This window comes from Thunnus maccoyii, chromosome 19 (assembly GCF_910596095.1).
Source record: "Thunnus maccoyii chromosome 19, fThuMac1.1, whole genome shotgun sequence".
Classification (NCBI taxonomy): Eukaryota; Metazoa; Chordata; class Actinopteri; order Scombriformes; family Scombridae; genus Thunnus; species Thunnus maccoyii.
Window position 1 is genome coordinate 11570251 of NC_056551.1, and position 26832 is coordinate 11597082.

The 26832-nt window shown below is 38.0% G+C and overlaps 1 protein-coding gene across 1 annotated transcript in view; it reads right to left on the reverse strand.

The window, feature by feature from the left end:
• The window catches only part of trabd2a (TraB domain containing 2A), a 65847-nt gene that overhangs the window by 10622 nt on the left and 28393 nt on the right, over positions 1-26832 (reverse strand). The window contains exons 3-4 of the mRNA XM_042395620.1: positions 25981-26127; positions 25068-25242 (exon numbers count right to left, since the gene is read on the reverse strand). Coding sequence (XP_042251554.1) covers positions 25068-25242; positions 25981-26127 — 322 coding nt within the window. The remainder of the gene's footprint in view (positions 1-25067; positions 25243-25980; positions 26128-26832) is intronic.

Here is a 26832-nt window from a genome sequence, read left to right on the forward strand (position 1 = left end):
GAGGCCCCAGAATGGAGCCTTGGGGAACTCCCTGTTGTCATTTTTGTCCACTCAGATGTGTAGTTACCTATAGACACAAAGTAGTCATTTAAGTCCTTTAAGTAGGATTCAAACCGATTCAATACTGCCCCAGAAAGTCCCACCCAGTTTTCCAGTAGGTCTAGTAATATGTTGTGGTCAAATGTGTCAAATGCAGAACTGAGATTCAGTAATACTAAGACTGAAATTCTGCCACTGTCTGTGTTTAAGTGGATATCATTGAAAAAGTCATTGCATGGAAAACTACTTGCAACATGTGCAGCATGAAATCTGATCATGGTTGCTCATGGCATGATGGAAAAAGGCCAGTTAATGGACTTTATTCAAACAATGTACGTTTGTTTGGCTGCAACAGATACACCAATTGCTTTTCGTGCGATTGTTACAGGTTGACACTTAAGGAGTGTCTGCTGCCAGCAGACCTCTGGGACCTGTTGAATAAAACCTAATCCTGTTTGTTGTGCTAATTCGCAACAACAAATCAATTTTGGGGGAAATGTAATGCTGGCTGGATTATGTTTTCTAGTAACATAATGAGAATTTTGTTAATGTATCTGGTAAGTCACAAAATGTTGATTCTAAACATATTAGTAAAATGTTAACTAACAACGCAGCTGTTTTCTGAAAAAAAATATCCGATCTTGTAGTAAATTATTCGCTTTATTAAACTTTTTTTATGGCTATGTTTAGGCACTCACATGACTTTGTTAAGATAAGGATAGGTCTCAGTCTTGGTAGAGTAAAGAAAAAGTCAATAGCCCATGAGGCTCAAGGTATTAATAAACATTTAACCAAAACCACAATCTTTCCCAAACCTTAACCAAAGCACTTTTACTGCCTAAACCTAACCACACATGGAACTAAGAATACAAACCCCAAACTTCCAGCGCTTTATACGCCCATCCCGACCACCTCCCTATAACTTATTTGCAGTACATAAATATAATGCTTTATTCAATTGAAGAAAAAAAATTAAAAAACATTGCCTGTACGCATAATCCACCCAGCAATTACTTTTGATACCACAAGTATATAAATGTAATTTCTAGGAGACAGGGTTGATTAAATCATACTTCCCTTTACCAACAGTAACCACACCTCTTAAGATCTTAAATATTATAACTTCAAGGAGACAGGACATACAAAGACATTCATTTGTGACACCTTTTCTAAAAGTATTCATATTACCCCTGAGGTGAAAACCAAAAATGAATCAGTAGTGTCAGATAATGTATTGGAGGTTGGGATCACTGTGAATTTAAGTGTATATGCTCCTATTCTTGTCATCAGATGCTCTTCTCCTCACATCCTTTCATACTTGTTGCCTCTTAAAAGGTTTCTATGCATCCCATTTCCAACTTTTAAACCGCATTCATCAGTGCCTCTCCTCCTCTTCTCTTCTTTTGTTGAAAGTTAGTCCTTTCCTCTCTGTCTTATCTGCTTCCTCATGTCATTTTTTCATATCTGCATCCTGTTTTCTCCTTTCCATGTTCTACCTCTCTCCATTTTTCCCTCTTCCTTATCTCTGACTTCCCCCTTTTCTGTCTCTCTGTGACCCTCTCAGCTAGGTGAAGTGGGGGCATTGAGGCTTCAGGTTGCCATGTCAAGAGGTCTCCATTCTTCCCCTCACTCTGACAAAGAAGAGCAGGGGCCCATTGTTTGGGCCTGCTCAGCCGTGGCACCACAGAGCTGTGTAAACAATGAGACCCAGCACTTTAATCTGGCCCAGAGCCATCGATAGAGAGAGGTTGGCCTAGATGCACTATAGGTGCCATGATGCTTTCCCCCATCTCTAGAACTAAGAAGTGTTGGCTTAAATTATGTCCCATGCAGTACGTAATAGCCATAGAAAAGGACTGAAGAGGTATGATTAAAAAGTGCAATGTGAACATTTGATTTGGTCTAGTGATACAGAATTTCATAACCTTTTCTAAACTAATCTCCTTGGTGAATGGGAGTGAGCATTTTGTCTGCTCAGCCACACTGAAGGAAACAATGTCCGACAAATAATCAAGCTTGATCAACCTTACAAGCTTTGGTGAGTTGATTTCAAGGCTTGGTTTGGTTTTTGTGTGTGTGTAGGGGAGGGACCAAATAATGTTTCTGCACTGGTTTTGGGAAATTTCACTTTATGGCTATATGTGTGACTATAAAATAACATTTTTGACTGAATTCTGAACTAGCGGTTTGTTTTTGGTGTGATTTAATAGAAAAAATATTAGCTTATGTTTTACAGTTTCTAGGGATGAGCTTGCATTTTCCTAGTATGGGTCCTTCTTTTAATATTCTCGTGGGAGAGTGACCAACAGTTACTTTAAGCAGCAATGATTATCAATACAGGTGGTCAACTAAATGAATAGCCAGCAGTCCATTAATGCTCCATGGGAGTTGGAAACCAGAGTGAGACAGAGAGACAGAGGCAGAGTTCTCCAGCCTGCCCACGTTTAAAAACAACTCAGTGTGATTTATGTGAGTTTACGTCAGGGGATTAAGGTGGGACAAATGGAGCTGTTCAGCACAATGTAGGGCTACAGAGGGGTGGGCGGACTTTAAAACTTCAAAGGGACACACAGCCACACGCACACACACACACACACACACACACACACACACACACACACACACAAACACAAACACGTATATAGATGCAAATTTTCATAGATTGTAAACCATCAATTAAGCCCAAAAGGCTTCAATGTGTGTGTTTAAAGGGTTGAATAAAAGCAGTGCTGATATTCTTGTGACTACGAATATATTTAAAAAAAATCTTGTGACACACCACAAAAAACCCTCATAAACTAGTGATGTAAAGCTTGACATGAGTGAAATGTTTAAGAAAAATATTTTAAAAAGTGACATTTCTGTGCTCTGTCAAAAAACTGTCAATAGAAAAACTCTAAATCCCCAAAATGAGGAGAACCTTTCTTGTGAGAGTAAACTATGACATAATCACACACTTTTTTTTTTAATAGTGTAGTACTATTAAGGCTGAGTGTCCTTAAGCAATATCATAGAAAATCATAGATCTATTTTACTAGTCTCACAGGATGCAATAACTGTACAATTTCACACACTTTTTTGAGAGGGCCCATATCTTGAAACATTTTAATTGAAGTTTGATGCTTGAAAAGAGATGAAGGATTATTTAAAGCGAGTGTGCATTTCCCATGAAGATAATTTTTATGGGCAGCAGTCCACCTTAACAAGAACATATTTCATACTGAAAAGGCTAAACCTGCAGCCTGCTGGTGTGCTGAAGTCATGGAATTACAAACAAAAACAAAATTCAGACATCTTTGATTAAAAATGATTGATGCCCCGGAAAGAGGCAGAAAGTAGGAACATAAAATCATGTTTCAGTATGTCTGCCTTTTTTCTTGAAATTAGGCCCCAAGTATGATGTAGCCTTTGGCAACTGACATGAACTTTGAGGTTTAAATATGCCAGGTGAGTTGTGACAACTGCTTCTCTTTGTTTCTTTCACTTTCTGCTAAAAACCATGTCTCCTGGAAATTACATTCTAATTTGCAATAGCAAATATATTTTGAAGGAAACATATTATTGTCTGGATTACCCTTTCTATTCACATAATGAAGAAATAATTAACATATCCTATTCTAAACATATCTGCAAATCACTGGCTGACAACACATTTAATTTGTTTTCCACCAAAATATCCGATTTTGCAATATAATATCCAGGAACAACACAGCACGATTAAATTTTTTTTTATGGTTATGTTTAGGCACTCAGAACACTTGTACTCTTTTCTACTGTCACTTTGTTGAATGAATTTTCATAGTGAATTTTCTTAGTGACTCTACAGCAACCTTGATTTTGTGAGATATTTGACTTCAAACAGGCCAAACTATGTCTTTAAAACCCTTGTAGCCAGATATATAACAACTTCCATATTTCAACATCTTTCTAAATTGTATTATTGTTGTCAAATTCTGAGCTTGAGACACAAAGATTTTGTGGTAGGAAAAACATCTATGCACCCTTTGTCATAGGAACCTTCCACTGTGACACAACAAGCATCACGGTGGCATCGATGTCAACTTTGGGGTCAAAGAAGACATTTTTACAGAATTGGTAAATACTCAGTGACTCACTGCACACAGCAGAAATACTTCCATATTTGCTTTAAAACAAAACACATACGATAGTTGTAAAATTGCAGATGTTGTGGGGCTAACATGAATTTAAGAGTATTGTTCTGCGCTGTATTAAATTTGATTTTGCCACACTGGTTTCACAGATGTTTTCATTGCATGGCTTTGTTAAACAAGTTGACTCAGAATCACAATCAGTTCTTCTGGTTATTGGTTCTCTCACGGCAAATACAAATATTTCTTTGTATCCTAGCTCTAAACAGTTGCAAATGCAAATGTAAATGCAAATTCCTGTTTGATCATTTCTACTGTGTCACTCCAATAAATTAATTCCAATGCCAAGGTCATTATAGTTTTCCACACCTTAAGACCCAAAATGTATCACTTCAGTGTTTCTTTAAGGTTCCCTACATTAGAAATAGTCATACTCATTTAGGTTCCCACTACAAACAGGCCTGGACACCATGTTAGGGCCCAAACACAGTTTAAGAAACACACTTCTGGAGTGACATCTGTGACATCTGACATATATTTCCACAGATTATTTATTTAGGCCAATTTCATACATTTTAAATCTATGAAATGGGCCAAAAATATGTACACCAATGCACAATATGTTCACTGTATGTCTTTCCAGCACTGTGAGAGGGGAGATGGTAGAGATAAAGGCCAGGAACAAACCTGAAAGCTCTCATTCACAGCTAGCTCTCTACATGGAGCGACATTCATACATGGAACCACTGATTTAGAGGGTCACAGACTAGCTCATGCCATGGTCATAGAAACTTAGAAAGTTTTATATGTTTACTGGACTGTTTGTTCTGTGATATGACATGCTTTTCTTACAGTTATGCAGTGTCTAGGTGGCATAGTGTTTAATACAAAAAATATCTGCTAATGCTAAATGAATAAGACATTTGTGTAGGTACGATATGTTGTGTAATAAAACAACTAATTTGCTCTGCCAAATACAATTTGGAGGAAACATAATTTCTGCTGAATTATGTTCACTGGCAACAATTTTTCTAAACCAGGTCTGTCTGCACAGATGTTGTAGGGAGGTAGAGGTATACTGCTACAAAGTGCAAGACTTTTACACCAGAAACCAGGGTTCACGTCCTCCAACCCATGTGCTTTTAAATTAAGGCTTCAAAAATGTTAGGGTTAGGGAAAGATAGTTTTAGTTTAATATTGAAAAAGTTCAAATCTTGCTTGAAGTCAATGACCACAGTCTTTCCCAAATCTTGACCATGTCCTTTAAAGGAGACCTATTATGCTTTTCCTTATTTTCAGTCATATATATAATGTTACAGTGCCGGATGTTCACATTAAAAGTGACCAACATGTCAGATAATAAGGTAAACATATGCAGAAGTAATCACTGTGAGCAGAAAGCACTGGCTTCAGACTGCTCTAAATGCTCACTTTCCAACATTTTTTTCTACTTTCAGCCTGAGCTACATCGGCTCGTGATGGATTTCTTTATATGGTCATCTGCTCCACGCACAGTGCATGAGTTCATTGCTCCACTCCGCTAACATTATGGCATTTTAACATTGTTTTGGGGGTAGTCACGACGAGCCATGACTCCATTACACAGCATGGCAAAGTAAAATAAGTTGTTTACCTGTTGGAGGTGTGCTGATTATCTGCAGCTCTTCATCAAACATCATCATCACTGTGGCTGTTTCTGCTTGTACTATTCCTCGCTGCATTATTTCTAACTGATCCACTGAACAAATAGCTCCAAATATGCCCATATCTTGTCATTTTGATTGGTTTTTAGCACCGCTAATGAAGCTCCACTAATTCAGTGAGGAACACGTTTCACTTCCTGTAAATTCTTCAAAATAATTAGTCATTTAAAAGCTTTTAGTTTGAAGCACTAAAGCAGGAAATGTTGGGTTTACATCGGAAGCAACTTAACATGACTTTTATGTGTGCTGCCTTTCAGCAGTCTCCGGAAAGCTGGCCAATCAGAACAGAGTAAGCTCATTGGGAGGGGGGTCTTAAATTAAAAATAAAAATATAGAGCTGGACATGAGCATCATAGATCCCCTTAAAGTTAACATAACATATATATTGCGAGGGAAACAAAGGGAATATGTTGACGGTGAACATTTTGCAGATATATTTAATACAAATGTGTCCTTGTTATGCTTATAAAAAAACATAATCTGGAGGCATTGTGTATCCCACAAAACCTATTTTGTAATGCAAAGCTGTTGTATATAAAAGTAATTTTTAGGAGATAGGCTTAGATCATTCATATAAGGGATAAAAATGCTACTTCTGTATCTAATCACATAATGAATGATGCATTCCTGGGTTTTTATCAATTTTATTACAGTGAGATAATACGTAACGTATCACAACTGTCTTACCTGTGATCATCATGAGAAGCACCAATTTGGATATTGTTTAGTTTGACAGGTAGTAAATGTAAAGATAGGTTGGAAGAAATGTTATAAGTTGACAAACAATTTGAAATTAAACTGATTTGTCTTAAACCTGAACAAAAAAAACATTTTTGCACACCTGTAACACCAGATGAGAACCTCAGTAGTATCCATCCTTAAAAAAAAACAGTCTCTACAATCAGCAGCTCAAATTATTAGAACATATGGTAAGCCTTAAATAGTGTTCCTTTTCCATACACATCAATATTTACATTACAGCTTGTAACCAGGGCCCAAGCAGCAGTTCTCATAACATTACAGCATGTTGGATAAACAAACGCTACGGGCAGCACTGAGGCCATTCCGCCCCATATAGCCTCCTCTAGCTGTTTATGTACATGTTCCTTGCTAGTCAGCTGGCGCTGGCAGCCCATGATCACCACCACTAAGCACTGAATGAAACCTTTTATTGAAGAAGATGACAATGAGGTGTCTAGGGCTTTCTTAAGTCTTCATGTGCAGTGATTTAGTTTGCTACTTCCCTGAGGTAACTTTTGTTGCCAATGACATAAAGCCACAAACTTTTGGCTTGAATATACACTTCCCCTGGCCAATTCTTCTGAAGATATTGGACATTACAGTGTTTTAAAAACATCAATCATGCATTGATTACAGTATAAACAGGCAGAAACAGAGATGGGGGGAAGAGAGGGTAAATATGTTCAAACTATTGTCAAAACTAACCAATAGACTTAATTTTAGGACTTGACATTTCTAGGACAGCGGAACTAACCAGACAACAATCCCACTGGAAAATCACTGTTTTGGCTCAACAAGCTCAGTCAGTCAGGCAAAACCTCTGTGTCTTCAACTGTCAAGGAGACACAGCCTTCCATACAAGTGACAGTCACGTCAAGGACAAATAACAAGAAAATTATTGGGTATCCACGGGAATAAATATCACACATCCATCCTGGTGTTTTTCAAACAATGCCAGCCCTATATTAACACACATTAAGTGTCTGGAAACGCAGGCTATGCTTATAGCACTACTTCTTATCCCTGGTTAAATCATACTGTTTTATGCCTTGATGGACAGTCAATTCCGCCCTATATCAAGTTTAAACCTCATCTATTTTCAGTCAGTTGCAATTTGTTTGAAAAAAAGGACACTATTTGAAACAAGCTGGTCTTAAAAGAGAGAAAATTAAAAGAGCTAGTTAAGAATAATTACATGTGGTACCATACTGATAGAGTCTATCATTCTTTATCAGTGTGTGGTTAGATAAATTAAAGTTTCCATAGCATACAGTTGAATGTACCATAATTTGGACATTTTATTTATGGTTTGTTTAATTCATTTTAAGAAAAAAAGGCTTGCTGACAAGTAGTTTTTCTTTTATGGAGACAAACAAGACTAAGAGTCTTCAGTGATGTTAGCAGCTCTGTGAAGCTGTATTTAGGCACACTGGTGCTTTAAGGCCACGTTCAGACCAACCTGAGCCTGGCGTGAGCTGTGCGATCATCGCAATATAAGATAAAATAGTTGCAGCTATGAGAGCCGTAAAATCCTGTCTATTAGTATTAAACCCCATTTTGCTGTGTTTTGGTGTTTGAAAAGCCTTTAAACGCACTAATCTGTTACTCCAACTTAATTTCTTGGGCTGCATTTCATTGTCTCACCGGTACCTTAAACAAAAACCTCATCAATGCACATCATGACCTTTTTAGTTCTGAATTCCCACTAAATTAAATGTTAATGTCAACATGCTAACATGCTGATGTTTCACAGGTATCATGTTTACCATGCCCACCATTTTAGTTTAGCTTGTTAGCATGCTAACATCTGCTAATTTTCGCTACACACAAAGTATGGCTAAGGCTGATGAGACAGTCATTACTTTTGCAAATATTTGGATGTAAACCAAAGTATTGGACAAATTGAAATTGAAAGATAATGGAGCAAGACTTAAGTTATTTCAATTCATCATGAGGGGAACATGAATGTGTGTACAAAATTTCATGGGAATCCATAACGGCAAATGTCAACTCCATGATGGCTGTAGATGAAACATGAGGGGATCATCAAAGTCAATAGGATACATCATCTGGGAACCATGAATGTCTGTAAAAAATGTTTTGGCAAACCATCAAGTGGATGTTGAGATATTTGACTGGATAAGTGAAAACTTTGACCTGCTTGTGGCGTTAGAAGAAAAGTGAGGGGATTATCAATGTCATTAGGATTTATCCTCTGGAGACCATTGATGTCTGCACCAGTTTTCATGGCAATCCATCCAAAAGTTGTTGTAATATTTCAGTCTGGATCAAAGTGGTGGACTGACCGACAGGCCTAGAGCCATGCTGCTGGCATGGCCAAAAATGTTACAAGGCGACAAGAGGGGAATGCGGCAGTGAAGAACTGAGTGTTTTATGTAAAGAGGTCTTAACCACAATTCAATTACTAGAAAGTGGCAGCAAACTTTTTTTAAGTGAAACTTTCATAATTTATGTAATGTAGCCAACTTGTGGTGTTGAGACCTAAGAATCACTTAATGTTAATATAATATTCATCCTTACAGGCACCAAGATTCTTTGCCACTGGATGAGCCATGGAAAAATACTTTCATAAATGAATGTTTTTGCCTGGAATCAATTTAGTCTGATGTTACTTTCAACTATATGTTGTCATTTTGATCCCAAATGCCTGCAGGATAAGGATACTCTTAATATAATAGCATAGGAGAGAAAGTCAGCAGCCAAAACCAAGAAATATTTGGTTAAATAAGTCTGCATACAAGCCCACAAATTCAGCTTGGGTCCCAAGAAAAAAACTGTCATTGGATCAAACCAATCCAAGACCTACAGCATATTAAATTTTAGCTCCAATCTGTTGCATCTTTCAATTCTCACTCCTCTGTGCTATACTAATAAAAAGAAATGATACACTTTAAAAACAAAACTATGTATGATTTAACCCACTTACAGTATGAGGATATGAAAACATGCAGATTGATGTAGAACCAGAGAAGTCCAGTTTAAGGGTGAAACAACTAGACTGAGCCAAACTAAACATTTGTTGTTTTAGTGCTTCTACTGCTCAGTCATTAATGACCTACTGTATGAGCCTTCTGTCTTAAGATGATGTCAGAATTTCCTCCAAAACATGACGAAATCTGTGAAAATTTCAAATCATTTTAAGACATTTTTAAGCACACCCTATGATGATACACTAAATCCTGGATGAGAAGCATTTACATTATGTCATATATTAAATAATGTAAAAAAAAAGGATATTTTATAAGTAATATTTTGTGCAGTTTCTTAACATTTGTTCAGGTATATCTATTCTTATTTGAGATACAGGGAGTTTTATTGATGCTGTGTTCAAGAAATTGTGATTCAGTACAAGTGATGGTTTACATTTTTTCCATCTTCTGTGTATTGCAGACTTGGACAAAAATGTACCAAATGCTACTTCGCTTGTCATAGATTGCCAACAGAAACATGTAAAGATACTAATATTGTTTATGTACTCTAAGTCACTTGTGCTGAATAATCAGGTTTGATGTGTTTTCAAACAGTCAAATGTATTTAACCCCTTAAGACTTCACCAAGGCCACACAGTTTTAAAATGTTGACTTGCCAGGGTAGGTGTTGTTATATGAATTGGCACCTCTTAAAATACATCACAATATTGAAGATATATTTTACAACTTATCCTTATAATTGGGCAACTTTTTCATTTTGACCTCCATTCAAATTCATCCAGGATATCGTTTTGAATGTAAGGTAGCAGAGATAGGATAAAGCTCTGATAAAAGGCAGCTGTGATATGTCTGTCTGAATGTGAAAGACAACCAAAGCCGAATCACAAAAACAGCCAAAGCCAAAGGCACAAATACACCTCTGTTCCATGAAATAAGGCGCTCTTTTAACCATGCCAAAGAATGCTAACATCTCGACCAACACCAAAACATGTCTCTTTCCATTTCTCTCAGGCATAGTAAGAGGCAAAGTTCAAAAACAGGCTCAATTCAATAGGTAGTTCTTTACTGTAAAACTGATACCAATCACCATTTCAAAAACAGACGCAGGCTGAGACAGAGGGAAGACGAGAGAAGCAGAAATGAGACAAACGAGCAGATGCAAAAAACAAAAGACAAGAGGAAGATGCAGACAGAAAACAAGCCAATTCAAGACAGACAGGAGCAGAGACGAAAGAGCTGAATGAGCGCTAATGTCAGTTGCTGAATTTAACATGGAAAGAAAAGCAGGAGTAGAGACAAAAGGGAAAAGGCATGCAAAACAACACAGGAATGTTAAGTCGTCAGATGCCAGACTGTGATAGCTGAGGATAAGAGCATCCTGTAAGGCCTTCAGTTTAGAACTGAAACACTTCTCTTTTGAGACTATGTAGACTGTATTTTGACATGGTGCCTATGTAAAGTCTACTATACAACACAGGAGTGGAGCTTGAAGTGGTATCTCAGTTTGGCATGCCATTTTTTAGTTTTTGAATCTCTTTATCCAAAGTTAAACCAAGGAAACTGAGTCTGGGAAATGCAAATCTAAATCCCTGATGAGATGTAAACTAAATGATGTGAACTGTTCGGATCTTAAAATCCTATATAAGAAAACTTTAAACATACAGTAGTTCTAAGCAGAATAAATGTGAAATGAGTCGGTGTGTCCTTTAATCACATCTCATCTATAATTTTGGTTATGGTATGTTGCTTATTTATAATCACAAAGTAGACATATCATTTATTTCTAAGACCAAAGTCACTGCCCCAGACAAATGTTTAAGACTGATGTTCTCTTAAAAAGCATCTGATTGAAATTTATTATTATAGTACTTGTGTTTCGTGGATAGTATTTGGGGGAAGGTGACAGGATTGATGTAAGAGGTGGCTTGTTTATCTTACAAAGAACGCTTGATGAGTAAAATTGCTGGTAAAATGTATAATATGGAGCGGCTTTATGTTCAGTTGTGAAAATTAAAAAGATGGATCATCAAACACCTCCACATTTTAATTGCTTTGCTTTAGGAATTTAAAAAAAAAGAATTGTGTTGTGCCGTGTTTATCATTAGTTTGAAAATGGCTAAATTGTCTGCAAGAGGTTCCTTGAGATCACACTGGGCAAGTTCAGCTTTGAATTTATGCTGAGAATAAATGAGAAACAGAGCACATAAGAGGCCTGTGGTGTGAGGTTGTTTTTTAAATAAACGCTCACTCAAAATTTGTGGTGGCACACAGCACTTTGGAGCCGTGTTAGGGATTACATCTGTCAGGCTGAAATAGTCTCTACACTGACTCTCAGTACAGTCCTCAGTTTTGCTCTTTCTGCCAAGAAATTATGAAGCTTGAACACACACCAGCTCACTCACTGTGGTTGTATGAAAGTGATCAAAGATAGAAAATTCTGTAAAAGTGAGCAGTTTTGACAAAGTAAACTGGGGCACTGCCAGCTCTCAATGTCTCTGCCACTGAATGTCTCATTTTACTTATAAATACTGTCTCATGGAATATTCGTACTACAAAAGCAACTGAAAGGAGATTTTATAAGCAGTTTAAGAGGGGTGGGGGGATACCTGAACATCTGACCTCACTCAGGTTGGCTGAAAATGGTTTTTACATTAGCCATAAAAGTACCAGAATTACCACTGATGTAAATCAGATCCAATTTATAGTACCAGTCAAAAGTTTGGACACACTTTGTCATTCAAGTGAATGGGAAGGTTTGTCCAAATTTTTGATCGGTACTGTAGATGAGTCACTTTACTGAGTTTTTGAATGTTAATGTTCATGTAGACTTTTTTCTGCTTATGCCAGTTAAGTTTTTTTGACATGTAAAAGTTACATAAATGTATTATTTATGCACAATAAACTAAATACTGTGTATAAGCAAAAGAGTGAACTTTTCCATCTGCAGTTTGCTGTTATTAGAGTTGAAATGAGTCAAAAATCAATCAGCAACTATTCTGATAATCCATTAATTGTTTCAGTAATTTTTCAGGTAAAAAATGCCAAATATTTTCAGTTTTCAGCTTGTCAAATGTGAGGATTTTTAGCGTTTTTTAGCCATTCTAGTAGCATTTTCACTTATGACAAATGACGCTTATGAATAAATACTTGCAAAATGAATAACATTCCCATTAAATTAAACTCAAATGTATTTTGAGTTTAATGCTAAGTAATAGCGTGCTAACATGCTAAAGATGATGAAAATGGTAAACATTTGCTAAACATCACCATTTTAGCATCGTCATTGTGAGCATGTTAGTATACTAGCATTAGCGTTTAGCTCTAAGCACTACTATGCCTAATTACAGCATTACAGGAGTCACTTAGTCTTGTTGACTTTTGGTGGGCTAAAAAAAGATGAAGATGTCACCATGGGCTCTGGGAACACTGGGGACATTTTATAGACCAATTTAGAAAATAATTGTCCGAATTATCAATACTGTAAAGAGCATATAATTGATACTTTGGTTGTAATAATAAGTACATAGTTAAATAAGTTTTGATTGGTCGGAAACCGTCAAGTAGGTGGGTCTTATCTAATATAAGCCTGTCAGAGGATAGACGTCAGAGAGAGGAGACAGACACAAGCATGCGAGTGGTGTGCTGCTGATAGCAAGGATCTTTTGTTGAGACTGTGATTGACAATGAATGATTACCCTCATCTCTAAACTATTTTGGTTTAGTGTCTGTCTGCATCTATTTGTTAACTTAAATGAACTGAAACCAACGCTGAGCTCAGTGATAGGTTAGTGATGTAAGAGGATGCCGAGCCTCGCTCCTTAAACGCAGATGAAAGCAAGTCGAGTTCACCAGGGTCCAGGTAAGGCCCGCATCCTTTCTTTCAGCCATGTACTGCAGGTTTGATCATAATCATTCAGTTCATTCTGTCAGTAGGAGTCCTGAAGCTACAACAGAGTTTCTTTTTGTTTTCCCCACAAAAATATATGCCTTTGCTGGTCTGAACCTGCAAAAAATGTATTCTTGCAGTTTGCATACTGTGGCCTCAAGACCACTTCCTCTGAAAACACACCTACCCCTGAAAGCCTCACGTCCCGCTGCGAGTCTCTGTTCAGCCTTTCAACTGTGTCAGTCCAGAAAAAGGATACCAAGGGGAGTTGGATGGCTGCTCACTTGTTGAAAAAGCATTTCTCATCATAGTTTTTCTCAGATGTTCTCTCACAGAGCTTCCATCTAGAACATATGGCTTACAGTGCAATTTTGTGGCTATTTAGTTTGAGTAATCTGCAAGAGATCTTGTGGATGTCCAATGAGGCCTGCATATCATCTGTGATTTAAGTCTAGATTATAACTGAGAGCAGATCCACAACGTAAAGCCCTGTAAATTCTTACAGGCTCAGTTTTTGGTTTGCTTACCCCGTGCTATCTCTCCTTACATCACTGTCAACATCTTTTTTTCCAATTTATCTCATTTTTATTCCAGTTTTTTTTTTTTTTTTAACTATAACACTCATTTTGTCCCTCTCTGTCAATTACCCACCATCTGTTCATCCCATTTTATCCTTAATCATTATTGTTCTTTCCTATCTCCCTCCTAACTAGTTCACCAGGATGTGAACCGTGCGCTTATAGTTTTCCAAAAAAGTCTCCTGCCTCCCTGCAAAATACTTCAGTGTCACAAAAAAACAGGCCAACTTTTGCATCTGCACCAGCGAAAGCATCTGAAACAGCCTCAACAAGAACAGAAATTCATGTTTTTCTGATTACAATCACTCATTCACTCCAGACCTTTAGTGACGCAAAACAGAAGTTACAAACCCTACTACAGTAATTTCAACACGAGCTAATTAAAACTGAGCCTGTTTGTGTCGAATCCAGAAGATTACTTTGTTATTGCTGCATCAGTAGTCTGAGAACAGCATCACACAATTTGAATATGTTTTATTTCTTAGGACAGATGAAACTCTTTAAAAACCACACTGGCAAAGATATATGGATAAAGACACTGGCCGAGTGACAGATTCTTACAGTTAAGTAATTCATTTCAGGATTCTTATAAAACAGTCAAACCATATCAAATTTTTGATTTTTCTTTTTGTTTTTGCCTCATATTGAAATAAAAACTTTTTCTGTCACTGACAAGGAAACTTTTTGATTGGAATGTTTCATCACAGCAGTAACATTCGGTTGTTTGCAAATGCTCATAGCCAAGATATTTTTCCATTCACAAGACACACTGTGAAATCTTCAAAAAAGCTCCTGTGTGCACAGAATGTTTTTAAACCGTGAAAGAAAATTGTAATTGCATTGTTTCAAAAATATCCACATCTGTGCCAACATGGACATAGAAACCTTAACTCTAAAGAAATCATTCTTGAACATGCAATCTCACTAAGATGCCAAACATGAGGTCTGGACATTTAAATATAATAAAGCTAATTTGAGAATAAAAAGTCAAACTGTTGTTCTGTGCTATCCCAGAATGCTGATATACATGTTGTGAATGGCTAACAACATAGACTCATTCATACTGTGAACCAAAAAACTCCCCGCTCCAGCGAAACAAAAAAGTATTCAATAACTCCACAGAGAGAGAGAGAGAGAAGCCACAAATCACACAAGTCATGTTTTCCTCTGTCTCCTCATATCTTCATCGCCTCTGGGCAGTGCTCCTTTATGTTTTAGCCCCAAAATGAAAAAGGACAGTTCCTTCATAACAATTCCCACTCAGAATCATCAATAGCTGCACGGCTGCTCACCGGCTAGATATATAATTTTCCACTCCCTTTTCCCTTTCATATAGGAGTGAGGTATTTCTAGTCCAAATGAAAGTTTGGCCCCTGGGCAAGCATGTAAAGAGCTCGTTCCAGGTGCATAAGGAAGTACGGCTGGGTTTGAATGGGGTCAGGGGTTAGGAGTTCAACTCTTTCAATAAATCACAACAAGCTGTTGTGACAAGCGCTCACTGCTATGACTGGGAGAGAAGTGTGGGTTATATGAAATATGTCTTTCAAGTACAAAGACTGAGGCCTTTGACCCGATGAGTGCAACAAAATGTATATGTTTAGCTGGTATTCAATCCGCGGCTTAACAGCCAGTTGGTTATCCAGAGTGGCTGACAGGTTTATCCTGCCATTTAAGAAGAGACAGAGATGTATCAGATGATGCATTGCAGAAGCCCCTGACATCTTAACGTCACACACTGGTTTAACATTTTTCATGTATATCAGAGTCGTTTTGCAGGATTGCAAATATGTAAACTATGATTACAGAGGAGGAGGATCAAGAGGAAACCCCACACAGACAGTACTGATCAAATTAATGTTCAGGACAATGAAATGTGTTCCACTGTTCTGTGTTAAATCATATGAAACTCTTTATAAGAAAAAACTAGTTAGTTTTTAAGTACAATTTGCAGAACATGATTTTGTTAAACGATCCACAATTCCACAGAAATGTCTTAAACTTATAATACCTATGATTTTCTGAAACCCCGTCATTTATAATATTTATAGTCTGCATTTTTTCAACAATAGCCATTAAATGTAATTACATTCTGCCGTTAACTCTCTATATAGTAGTTTTCATCATAAGTGACGGAGTCCACTATTCCCCCACACTGGATTCAAATAGCCTTCACACTGACAAGGGATTCACAGTAAAAGTGTATGTAATCCAACATTTCTGTTTGTAATTTTATCTCATTGATATTTGCTTCACTGTTTGCTGTTCACTGACCAAACGCTGTATTATGTGGCGCAGGGTAAGGGACAAAATGAATGAGATGTCTGCGGAGGCTATAGAACCAATCACAATGTTTGACTTCTGGGTAGACAATCCCTGCATCACGTACGTACTATTTAATGGCACAGAGCAAAAATAAAAAGACGCGTATGTAAATAAGTAGTAAGTAGTAAAGGTCATTAAAAGTAAGCATGAATAAGTATAAATGAGTAAAGCAGTACTGAAGTGGCTTCCCACTGTGACAAAGGCAGCCACCAATTTGTCCAACCAGCGGTGAGATGCGGATGTTGGGTAGATTTGGTTTATCAAAGCTAAACGACTGAATAGAAAAACACAAGTTGGCCGATTTCACATATCTCCAAATCAACTACCAGTTGTCTACCTGGAAGTGCCTGCTATTGTTAGCGTGACGTCATGTTTGTGGTGGATCAGTTTTAAACATTGAGGAGAGTAATGATCAAACAGGACTGAAATCTCAAGGATTGTGACTTTAAAAGCCACTTCTTTTAAGGTTTGGTTAGATTTAGACAGAGAAACTATTTGGTTAATGTTATGGAAAATGAAAAACATGAGTTATAACATTTTATTATTTTCTCTCTTTGTAAAATAGAATAACAGTTCACTAGTCCAATATCAGAATGGCAATTTCATCTCAAATTTGTGGGGAAGCTCTACCGAACAAACATATGAAAAGAACAGTAAAACATTCTTTTCTGGCAGAATTGAATCCTACATAAAGTAATTTTAAAAACTGTAAACCAAAAGAATAAAAACGTAGTTTGAGTATAAAGGTGTCATTCAAACTTAAAGCCGGGACTTAATCCAGGTTTGGCAGACGTCTCGCCCCTGCCTGCCCGCTTCCCTACCAAGTGTGTGGTAGGTCTGGTCTGGATTTGTGCCGTATGACATGTGTGTACTCATGTCAGCGACTGCCCCAAACAGTTGTAAACTGGCTGTTTATGAGGGTGAGGTGCTGTGAAAAAGCTCCACATTTTCGACTTTCACACCATCTGGGGAAGAAAAAAAAAGTGAAAGAGGGCAGCAACCGCAGTGATGTATTGCTCAGTGCGAGAACACACTGGAGGGATTTGGACCATGAGATTTGGCCTGGGGATTTAGAACGGAGTTTGAATAGGAATGTCCAGTCGATTGGCTATAACTTTGAGCCTGAAATATTACGCACCCAGGAGTAGTTAAAGCATAGTTTAAACACAAGAGTAGTTAAAACATAGTTTACATAGTTTGTATGTATGTATTAGAGAGACATATATGTTATGAAATCTCTTAAAACAGCTTGCAAAATAATCCCTTAATGTGTACAAAACAGTCGAAAATGGGTATTTTGTGACAACAAGCTAAACTTTTTCAGTGGTTTTACTTAAAATACTGTTTACCATGTCCACTAAAAACACATTTATTTTGGTTATTTTTGTTTCTCTTTTGCTCATTCAGTAGGGACAATGCACAATACAGTTTCAGTATTGCACTAAATTGGTTAAAAGGGTTGCCAATGACTTGCTGTTTGATGCAATAAATTTCAATATCAAAGACAGATCTTTTGTCTCTTTGTTTTGTTCTTTTGTCTTGTTCATGGGGGTTTTTTATGGCAGACAATACTAATCTCTTGCATAATATGTTCAGGGCCACAACTAGCCACTAGGATCAGATTCAAACGATAACTCTGCACCAGAAGGCAGTTAGCAAAATACCCCCTTTAACATGAATTAAGTATTTACTATTATGACTTTGACTCTGTTAGTACACGCTGGATTCACTAAGTACAGTGCATTAAGTGACTATTTCCCCGCTCCAATACAGAGAGCTACCCACACACTGACAAGTAAAGGTGCTCCGTGTGAGTTATGAGTTCATGTCAACCTCTGTCATGAGCCACAGCTCACAGGCCAAACCATCCATTCATTAAAGTCTACCCACCGCATTAAACAGCTCACTAACCAAGGGGTATTCACTTTAGCGTGGCCCTACCAACCTAAATAGCAAAAGATCCAAAGGCAAACCTTAATTGTCTGTGAAAAGAGTCAGACATTTCAAAGTACAGTAACCGTTAGAGCTTGTCAACCACTCTGGCAATTACACCGCCGCAAATATTTAAATTTGTGGTTTTGGAGCGGAGTTTGAGGGGAATCATGATGTGCTAAGCAGCTTGGGGCCGAGACTGAAACATGGATGCGTGGATGGAAAAAAAAAAAAAGACAAGAATTTGTAAGAGCCGGCAGAAACGGAGCCCTCAGCCTTCAGCGATATGTAAACACATCATTTTATTAAAGTCAGGAGTGCCATGGTATGGCAGAGATTATAAAAGGAACATGGGTTCAGATTGTGTACATGGATTGGGTTACTGTACCTATAGAGCGGAGCAATAACCGCTTCCATATGCCTGTCCGAGCACATGGCGCTTTTTCAACATCATCATTTATGGTGAGTGATGGCCGTGGTATTTCAGACAAACAGATGGGGGGAAAAGACAAATTTCTAGGAGGTATTTACTTACAGCACAGTAAAGTATAGCAAGGCATGACAATACCCTAATACTCAAAGGAGGGGTTTAGTTATACACTGGAAAACCAGAAAAACCTTCATATTTCTACCCTCATGTTACGTTCTCTAAGTTGCTCCTCTGAAATCACTGCAGGCTTGCTGAGATTCAAACGATTCCTGACAAAGTGTAAGAACTGGCAAATTTTATCTGTCAGAAATATCCTCTAGTGTGTAAGCAGTTTGGAGTTATGTTGCTGAACAAAAATAAGCAGATCACTGAAAGCTTGCCAAATTCCAAAACTGCTATCAGAGTCCTTTTATTCAAAACATTTTGGATGTGGATGTCAAAAAAGGTTGAGGCAACGGTTCTGTTAACTTACTGACCTTTTTTTTTGTTTAATTTAGAGCCGAGAAGCTGAAAGCTATTCAGCATTTGGCAACAATCCTAAATAAAATCAAGAAAGAACGGGCATGATAAGGAACTTGTGTTGCATTTTTCTTATTCCATAAATCATCTTGCAATATCTCCATAATGTCACCTACTGGGTGGTCGTGGGTGTGTGCTACATAAATGTGACATTGTTGTAAGCAGTTGTTATCAACTCCCAGTCCCTCTTTTTCTCTTTATACATGTCTGGATCCATTCTGTAATGAAACTAAAAAAAAGCAGTCTTCAAAAGTCTCAGGACAAGACAACATGGTGAGATGAAGACATACACAGTGAAAAGAGGGGTCAGGAATAAGAGCAAGTGTCCAGAGGAGGGGAAAGACAGACAGAGAAAGATGTGTGTGTGTGTGTGTGTGTGTGTGTGTGTGTGTGTGTGTGTGTGTGTGTGTGTGTGTGTGTGTGTACGTTTGTGTGCTGGCCAGTGACCACTACTGTTTGCTTGACTGTTGACTTCCTGACCACTACTGTGACCAGATCACTGGAAAAACAAAGCTTCTCTGACAGCAAGAGTCAGGATGCAAAAGTGGTCACAGGCCCAATTGCGCTGAGTCTGCAAACAACCAAAGAATCAATATCTTCAAATCTTGGAGTGAAAAGAGTTTTCTATATGAGGTATATAATTTGGTAGCTAATTGATTACAATTACAATGCTCTTAAATTTGAGAATTTGTTGCTTCTCTTGGTCTGGCATTACTGTAAACTTTATATTTGGGGGTTTTGGACTGTTGGTTGAACAAAATAAGACATTTGAGGATGTCATCTTGGATTCCAAGATGTTGTGATGGCCGTTTTTCACCATTTTCTGATGTTTTATTGACCAAATGATTAATCAATTAATCATGAAAAAAAATTATAGATTAATCAATAATAAAAATTATTGTTAGTTGCATCCTTATTAAAGATTGAACTATATTTGTCACTATTACTGTGATATATGCCATTATGGCAAATAATAAGGTCGCCCTGAGTGTCTCAGTTCAAATTGTCAGAATACACATTCGGCACGGCCTCGTCACCACTCTGGTTAGATGAATGAAGTTTCAGCAGTGACAGTCTCACTATTTTACACTCTTATGTAACCAAAAATAAAATAAGGACAGGACCATATGAAGTTTCTTTTTAGTTTTGCTTTGTCATCGCTTACTCATTCTTTCACCCATGACTTTTTAATGCTGTTTTTACCTTGTCTGATGCCTTGTTTCAGCTACCAAAAGAGAGAGAGAGAGATCACATTTAACCAAAACATACACAATTTTAATAAGCAGCATGTAAACTAACAAATAAACTACATCTTGTGTACTATTCTTCTTCCTGTGTTTTTTTTAACTTTATATATGGACTGTTAAAACAGATAGATGTAAAAGCAAAGATAAGAGAGGAGAGAGAGAATGAATCCTTGGCCATGCCTGTGTGCATGCGTGTTAGTGCATATGTTTGTGTGTGTGTGTGTGTGTATGTGTGTGTGTGTGTGTCTGTAAGCACATGAGAAATCATTTAGGGTTAGACAACGTTAGCTCTGGTTTGGCAGTGTGTGACTGTCGACCATTAATGCTTTCTCCATCAACAATTTCCAAAACCCCCAAAAATCACAAAATATTTCTTTCCAATAGACAGAGATAACAATGAGAAACAGCACATTTATCCAGTTTTCTTACTACTGTTTCATCTTTTTGTTGTAGCCTATGCGTGTAGTTCAGCTTCTTTCAATTATGATTTCATAACACGTCTGCTTCATATCACATTAAGAAGTTATTAAAATACAGATTGATGGATTGTCTTCCAGGAGCATTTTGTTTTACCGCAGCACCAAATACTGTAATACCCACATGTGTTTCATTGAAAAAAAAAGACTAATAATTCAGGATCATCATCATATCATGTTCTTTTTGGCATAGAGTTAACAGAGTTTACCTTATCAGTACTCTTTCAAAAGCTTTCTATCATCACTCCTGACAAACAAACATGAAGGCTGAGATGCAAAGCTTCCAGAATCATCCGAACACCCAAACACTTTCATGCTCGACTCTTGTGATATCTTTAGTTTCCTTTGGCAAAGCAGCGTCGGCATCCAACCAGGCAATTTGACAGGGAATAAATTATCATGCATAAACTGTTTTGTTAACTTGTTGTGGCAATAAAACTTATTGAAGGCAAAAAATGAAAAACCCTCAACAATTTTCCACATAGGTCAGTCAGGAATCTGCAGGCCAACCCCTGCAGGCTAATGGGATCATTACTCGGGAGGACAAATATGCTAAATATGTGGTTGCTCTTTCAAAAAACACAGAGCTAATTCTTCTCCATCTGATTTAGTTTGAAGTTACGTCTGGATGACTTTCAAGTAATCAGAATTCATTTTAAGCTTGCATAAGGTTAAAAAAATCAGATTCTTTCTTCACTGACAGTTCAGCACATTATTAGCTAGAAAATACAAGACCTACACAAAATGCTGACTAGACAATAATCATATCCTGAATGTGTACTGATTCATGTCCTGAGACATCAGATGGTCAGCGATAAGACTGGTCTCACAGCTGATTGTAACAGGAAAGTTGAGTATGCCGACATAATGGCCTCCATTGTGGTGTGTATATGTGTGTATCTGTGTGTGTGTGTGTATGTGTGTGTGTGTCCTCTGACCCCTCCAGGGATAATTAAGGACACATTTTACCCCGGTCTGTCTTGGGTATGGCTTGGGGGCTGGGGCATGTGTGTGTTTACATGTGTGCATATGTGTGTGTTCGTGCACATGTGCATGCACCCTAATGTGCCCCATCCCGTTCCTTGTACACGCCGACCCAACCTGCCCTCCGTATGTCTAAGAGTAGTGCTTCTGGGCTGATTGGACATATCACTTTCACTCACCAGCTCTCACACACACATACACACACACACACACGCACACACCTTTTTAGACCAAGCCCTTGTAAAGGCACCTCCTTAGGGACTTGTCGTGAAATGTACGCCTTGTTAGGGCTTCAGTGTGTGAGTGTGTGCATGTGTGTGTGTGTGTCTGCTTTTCCTCAGCTGTTTCCTGCCAGCTTAGAAACCAACAGACTGTGAAGGCCTCTCTCCCCCTTTCTTGTTTCAAAGCTTGCTGCTTTTCTGCTGCGAAAGGACCAAAGATACTTTGGCTGCAGCCATTTCTGATAATGTCATCCTAAGGAAAATCTGACTATGAAATTGATGTCACTAAAATTTGATCCTCTCTCCTCCATACATAAACCATTATGAACAAAATCTTTCCTAAGTGTGAAAGGCATACTATGCAGGATTTTCCTAAAAAAAACAATGTATAGACTATACAAAAATAATCCCTCTCAACCATCACTTATGACTCACTAGAAGTGTGTGGCAGTGTATTTATCTACAGAGACTATGCCCTCTGCCTGTACTCTCTTATTTTCTTTTTATTTTCCTGTGTTCGGGAAGTTTCTGGATGTCAACCTTTGGGCAGTGGGTATGTAGCCCCCAGCCAATAACAGCACGCAGGTATGGTCGGGACTCGTAGCGTACCAACCAGGTTACATTGCTGTCTCCGTCTCTCTCCTCTGCTCCACTCTGCTCTCTGTCTCTGTGTCATGGATGTATAAAGAGCTGCGGGTCTGTGTGTCTGCTTGACTGAGGGTACGGCTGAGCTACACACACGCAGAGCAGAGAGGCCACAACGGACAGGATGAAGCTCTGTATTCACACAAAATCCGGCAATGTGGCAACTTCCTGCAGGGTTGTGCGGATGTGTAGGTGTGTTTATTTGTACTTAAGAACATAACTGCTGTGAAACAATCAGAAAATAACATCTTATTTATCTGATTCATGGCTTCTTCTCGCCAGTGCTGCTCACTCTCTTCATTCACTCTCTAGTTCGCTTGACCACCGCTGCTCTCTCTCTCTCTCCCCTTCTGGTCGAGTCAGGGAGGAGGGGCCAACTTTAAATGTTGTGTTTACAAACATCAACCGACAAATCCTGCATAGTATACCTTTAAGTTCCCTTCTCTGTAAAAATATATACTTTGTCAAGGCTTTTGTGGTTTCAGTGAATATAAATCCACTTAGTAAATTTAAAAGTTAACATATTTCAGTCTGAGGTTCTGAATTTTTGTGATGAACTACAAATTTTACTATTTTGTATCTTTTATATATTGTATCAAATGAAGCACTCCACTTTGTAATTTTGTAGTGTAAAGTGTTTAAGTATGAGAGTATGAGTATGAGAGTAAGTCAATAAAAATATTTACAACACATTAATGCAAATAAATGAATGAATGAAAAATACTGGATTTCTGTACATGTTCTTTTGTAAAATAATTTCTTACTGAATGCCTGTTTCCTGATACAGTTACTAGAAACTGCTAGAAACAAAATAAAATAAAGTTTTAGACATTTGGCAATAATTACCAAAACTACTTATTCAGAGAAATTGTAATTAACTTGCAGATGTCATTTACACATTATGCTTGTAGCATTTCCATTATTTTTTTTGCACATAAACACGTTTCTGGAATGTCAATTTGTAGTGTTATGGTTGATGATTTTCTTTTGGTTTTGTATGCAGGTTGGTGTCTGAGGTGGAAAGTTGTTTGGCATGACAGTGATATAAAAAAAATGAGCATTTCACTTTATCTAGACCAAAAACCTGCCTGTGTAAATGATTACAATACGGCCTCTTCTTCTTTATTAGGTGTGAACAATGCTTTGAATGAACAACCAGAGGCCAAACAAACTCCAACAGGACAAAGGCTGTCTACCTTAGATATACATCGCCCAGCCAAGAAACATGAATACATACACAGAGGCATCCATGGTTAAGTGTTTGTTGACGGATCTTCTCTGCTGATCTTTTCTCCTTATCCTCCCTGTTTTAAATCATGTCTCTTAATGGGGGTGGGGGCTGGGGGTGCACTTATGAGGTTGCCGCATAGTTACAGAGGAATTCAAAGTATTAAACTGACATTTCTAAAACTGTGAAGGAATTCAAACAGGCCATGTGCCAGTTTCTGGTCGGTCCTGAACTGATAAAGGGATGTTTTATTGAGCATCCGCTTTACAGAGAGACCCAACACAACTCTGTTTTATTTGGGCCCTAAACTGATAAAGACCATCAGCTGTAGATCAGTGGTTTAGTCTGCTAGGCCACTTATCAGTTGCAGACCTGGATTTCAACACCAGGTTACCTGGATTCAGTGCAATCTATATTACAGTCCTGACCTAACAGCAGCTTCATAACAGCTACATGTAAACTTCCTAAATTTATATATCTGAAAGGATCTGTACAGACTTGCAGATTAGAAAGAGGAAGCTAATCAGTGAGTTGCACTCTGTTCAGCTGGGATTTCTATCCCCACTTTCTTAAGTTGTCTTTGTTTTCACGCTCTCTACATGAGTTTGTTAAGCTGCGCAGACTTCTTTGCTGAAGTGCTCTGCTAACAAAGAGAGGAATTTAATTCATTTTGTTGTACGGATAAAAGTAATTTGAGAAATCTGAGTGAGCAGAGACTAGTAAAGACCTAAATGTTATCTTTTTGTCTGACATTTTATCATGAAACACTAGCAACTGTGGAGTTGATGCTTAAGTGTCACAGACACATTAAATTGAAAATTGGGAAATCTGAGTATATTTTTGACTGAATTTTGACCTGGTGTAGCAGTAGGCAAAAAATGTTATAGTTTGCACATGACGGGTAGCTGAAAGGCTATAAAAAGAAGGGAAGACACAACATATTGACACCAGCAAAGTTAACCAACACCAACTTTGCAAATGGACAGATAAATTATAACCTTTTATTCCATACCTTCTTTATTGATTAATCGTTTATACCAATCAGAGAACACCAACCTGCTCCAAAGGCGAAGAAGAAGCTCTTATCAGGGTGTTCTTCTAGCAGGGCCTTGACCCTCTTGCCCATCCTTTCATTCCTCTTGTAGATCAGTTCCTGTCGGAAGTAGCTGTCTATTTCCTGGGCGGTCACCTGCTCACTGGGTGGCAATGTCACATTATTGAAGTTCGGGACCTAGTGTTGAAAAGGTGACGGTCGAGCCACAAAAGGTGTTGAGGAGAAAAGGTAGGGGAGATTACATCTGATTTGTCTTTTGAAAAGCTTTCATTTGGGTTGTACAAAAAAACCCCATAAATTCTAACTACTCAAAATTTGCACAAATTTAATGCAATGCAATTTAATGCAATTTTATGCAAATTACAGTGAAACACATTTTAAAAATGTCAAAAGACGAAATGTTTGGACTGATGCAGGTTCCCAGGGATTGCTAGGCAGAAAAATATCAAGAGGCAGATATGGGAAGCAAAGAGCTTTAGAAGGTAGATGCAAGTAAGAGAGATTGACATAGAAGGAAGAATTTAGAGGGAAGAGAGAACCTTGGGTAGAGAAAATGGAGGTATAGGGTGTATTAGGGCACTGAGATTAATAGAACCCCAAACTGGGGAAAACAGGCAAATGATGAAGAAGAAATGAGCAGAGGGAAAACAAAAGAACCAAATTGGGAATAGTATAAAGCACTTGGGGGGTGGGGGGGTAGGTGGGGGATGGAAGGTCCGTCAGAGGGGTAAGGGTGAACGTAAAGGGTCAAGGGTCGTGTCACTGGGACACTCCAAAAGGTCAAGGGGTCAAAATGACTCTTGGCTTATTAACTAGAAGGAAAGTAGTTTAAGTCTACTGCTACGTAAGATAAGATAAGATAAGATAAGATAAGACAAGACAAGACAAGACCATCAGACATTTGGAGGGACTGACCTGTGAGGTGTCATGATTGAAGATGATGGAGTTGAGATCTCCACAGTTGTAGTGTCTGATGAGGTCTTCAGTCGTGTATGGGACCTGTAGGCTTCCTGCCCTTAAAGACTCCTGCTGTAATAACGTCTGGTTCAGGGCAAAGATCACCTGGAATGAAAAAATGACGACCCATTATTGACCAGTTTTTTACCCTGATGGAACACCCATATGCTCTCTGGCCACCTAAACATCATACTCATACTGATTCAACAAGTGTTTGCTCATGATTACACATTCAGATCTACATTTGTCACTACTTAAAACTGTAAAATATGAACATGTTCACTCAATTTCAAGGAAGTTATGTTGCTCATATTTCCAGGTCTGATGAGAAGTTATAAATGAAGGCTGTGACATTAAGTGACAGCAAACAAGAATGTGGGTGGATAAAAATAGGCTGCAGCACCAGAAGTAGTGGAAAGTTGAGTCATCAATTAGCTTAAAGCCACAGTGGTGCTTTGAGCTAAATGCTAACCTCAGCATGCTAACTTGCTCACAATGACAATGCTTGCATGCTGATGTTTAGCGGGTATAATGTATACCAAGTTCAGCATCTTGACAAATATTAGCGTACTAATAACACTAAACACAAACCACAGCTGAGGCTGATGGGAATGTCATTAGTTTCATTGGCTTCCCTGAGGGGACCATGGACGTCTGCAACAAATTTCATGGTAATCCATTCAATAGTCAACACATATCGCTCAAAACCACAAATATGAGCCTCATGTTGGCGCTGCATGAAAAGTCTGGAGATAATCAAAGTCATTGGGATACATCGTCTGGGAACCATGAATATCAGCGCCAGATCTT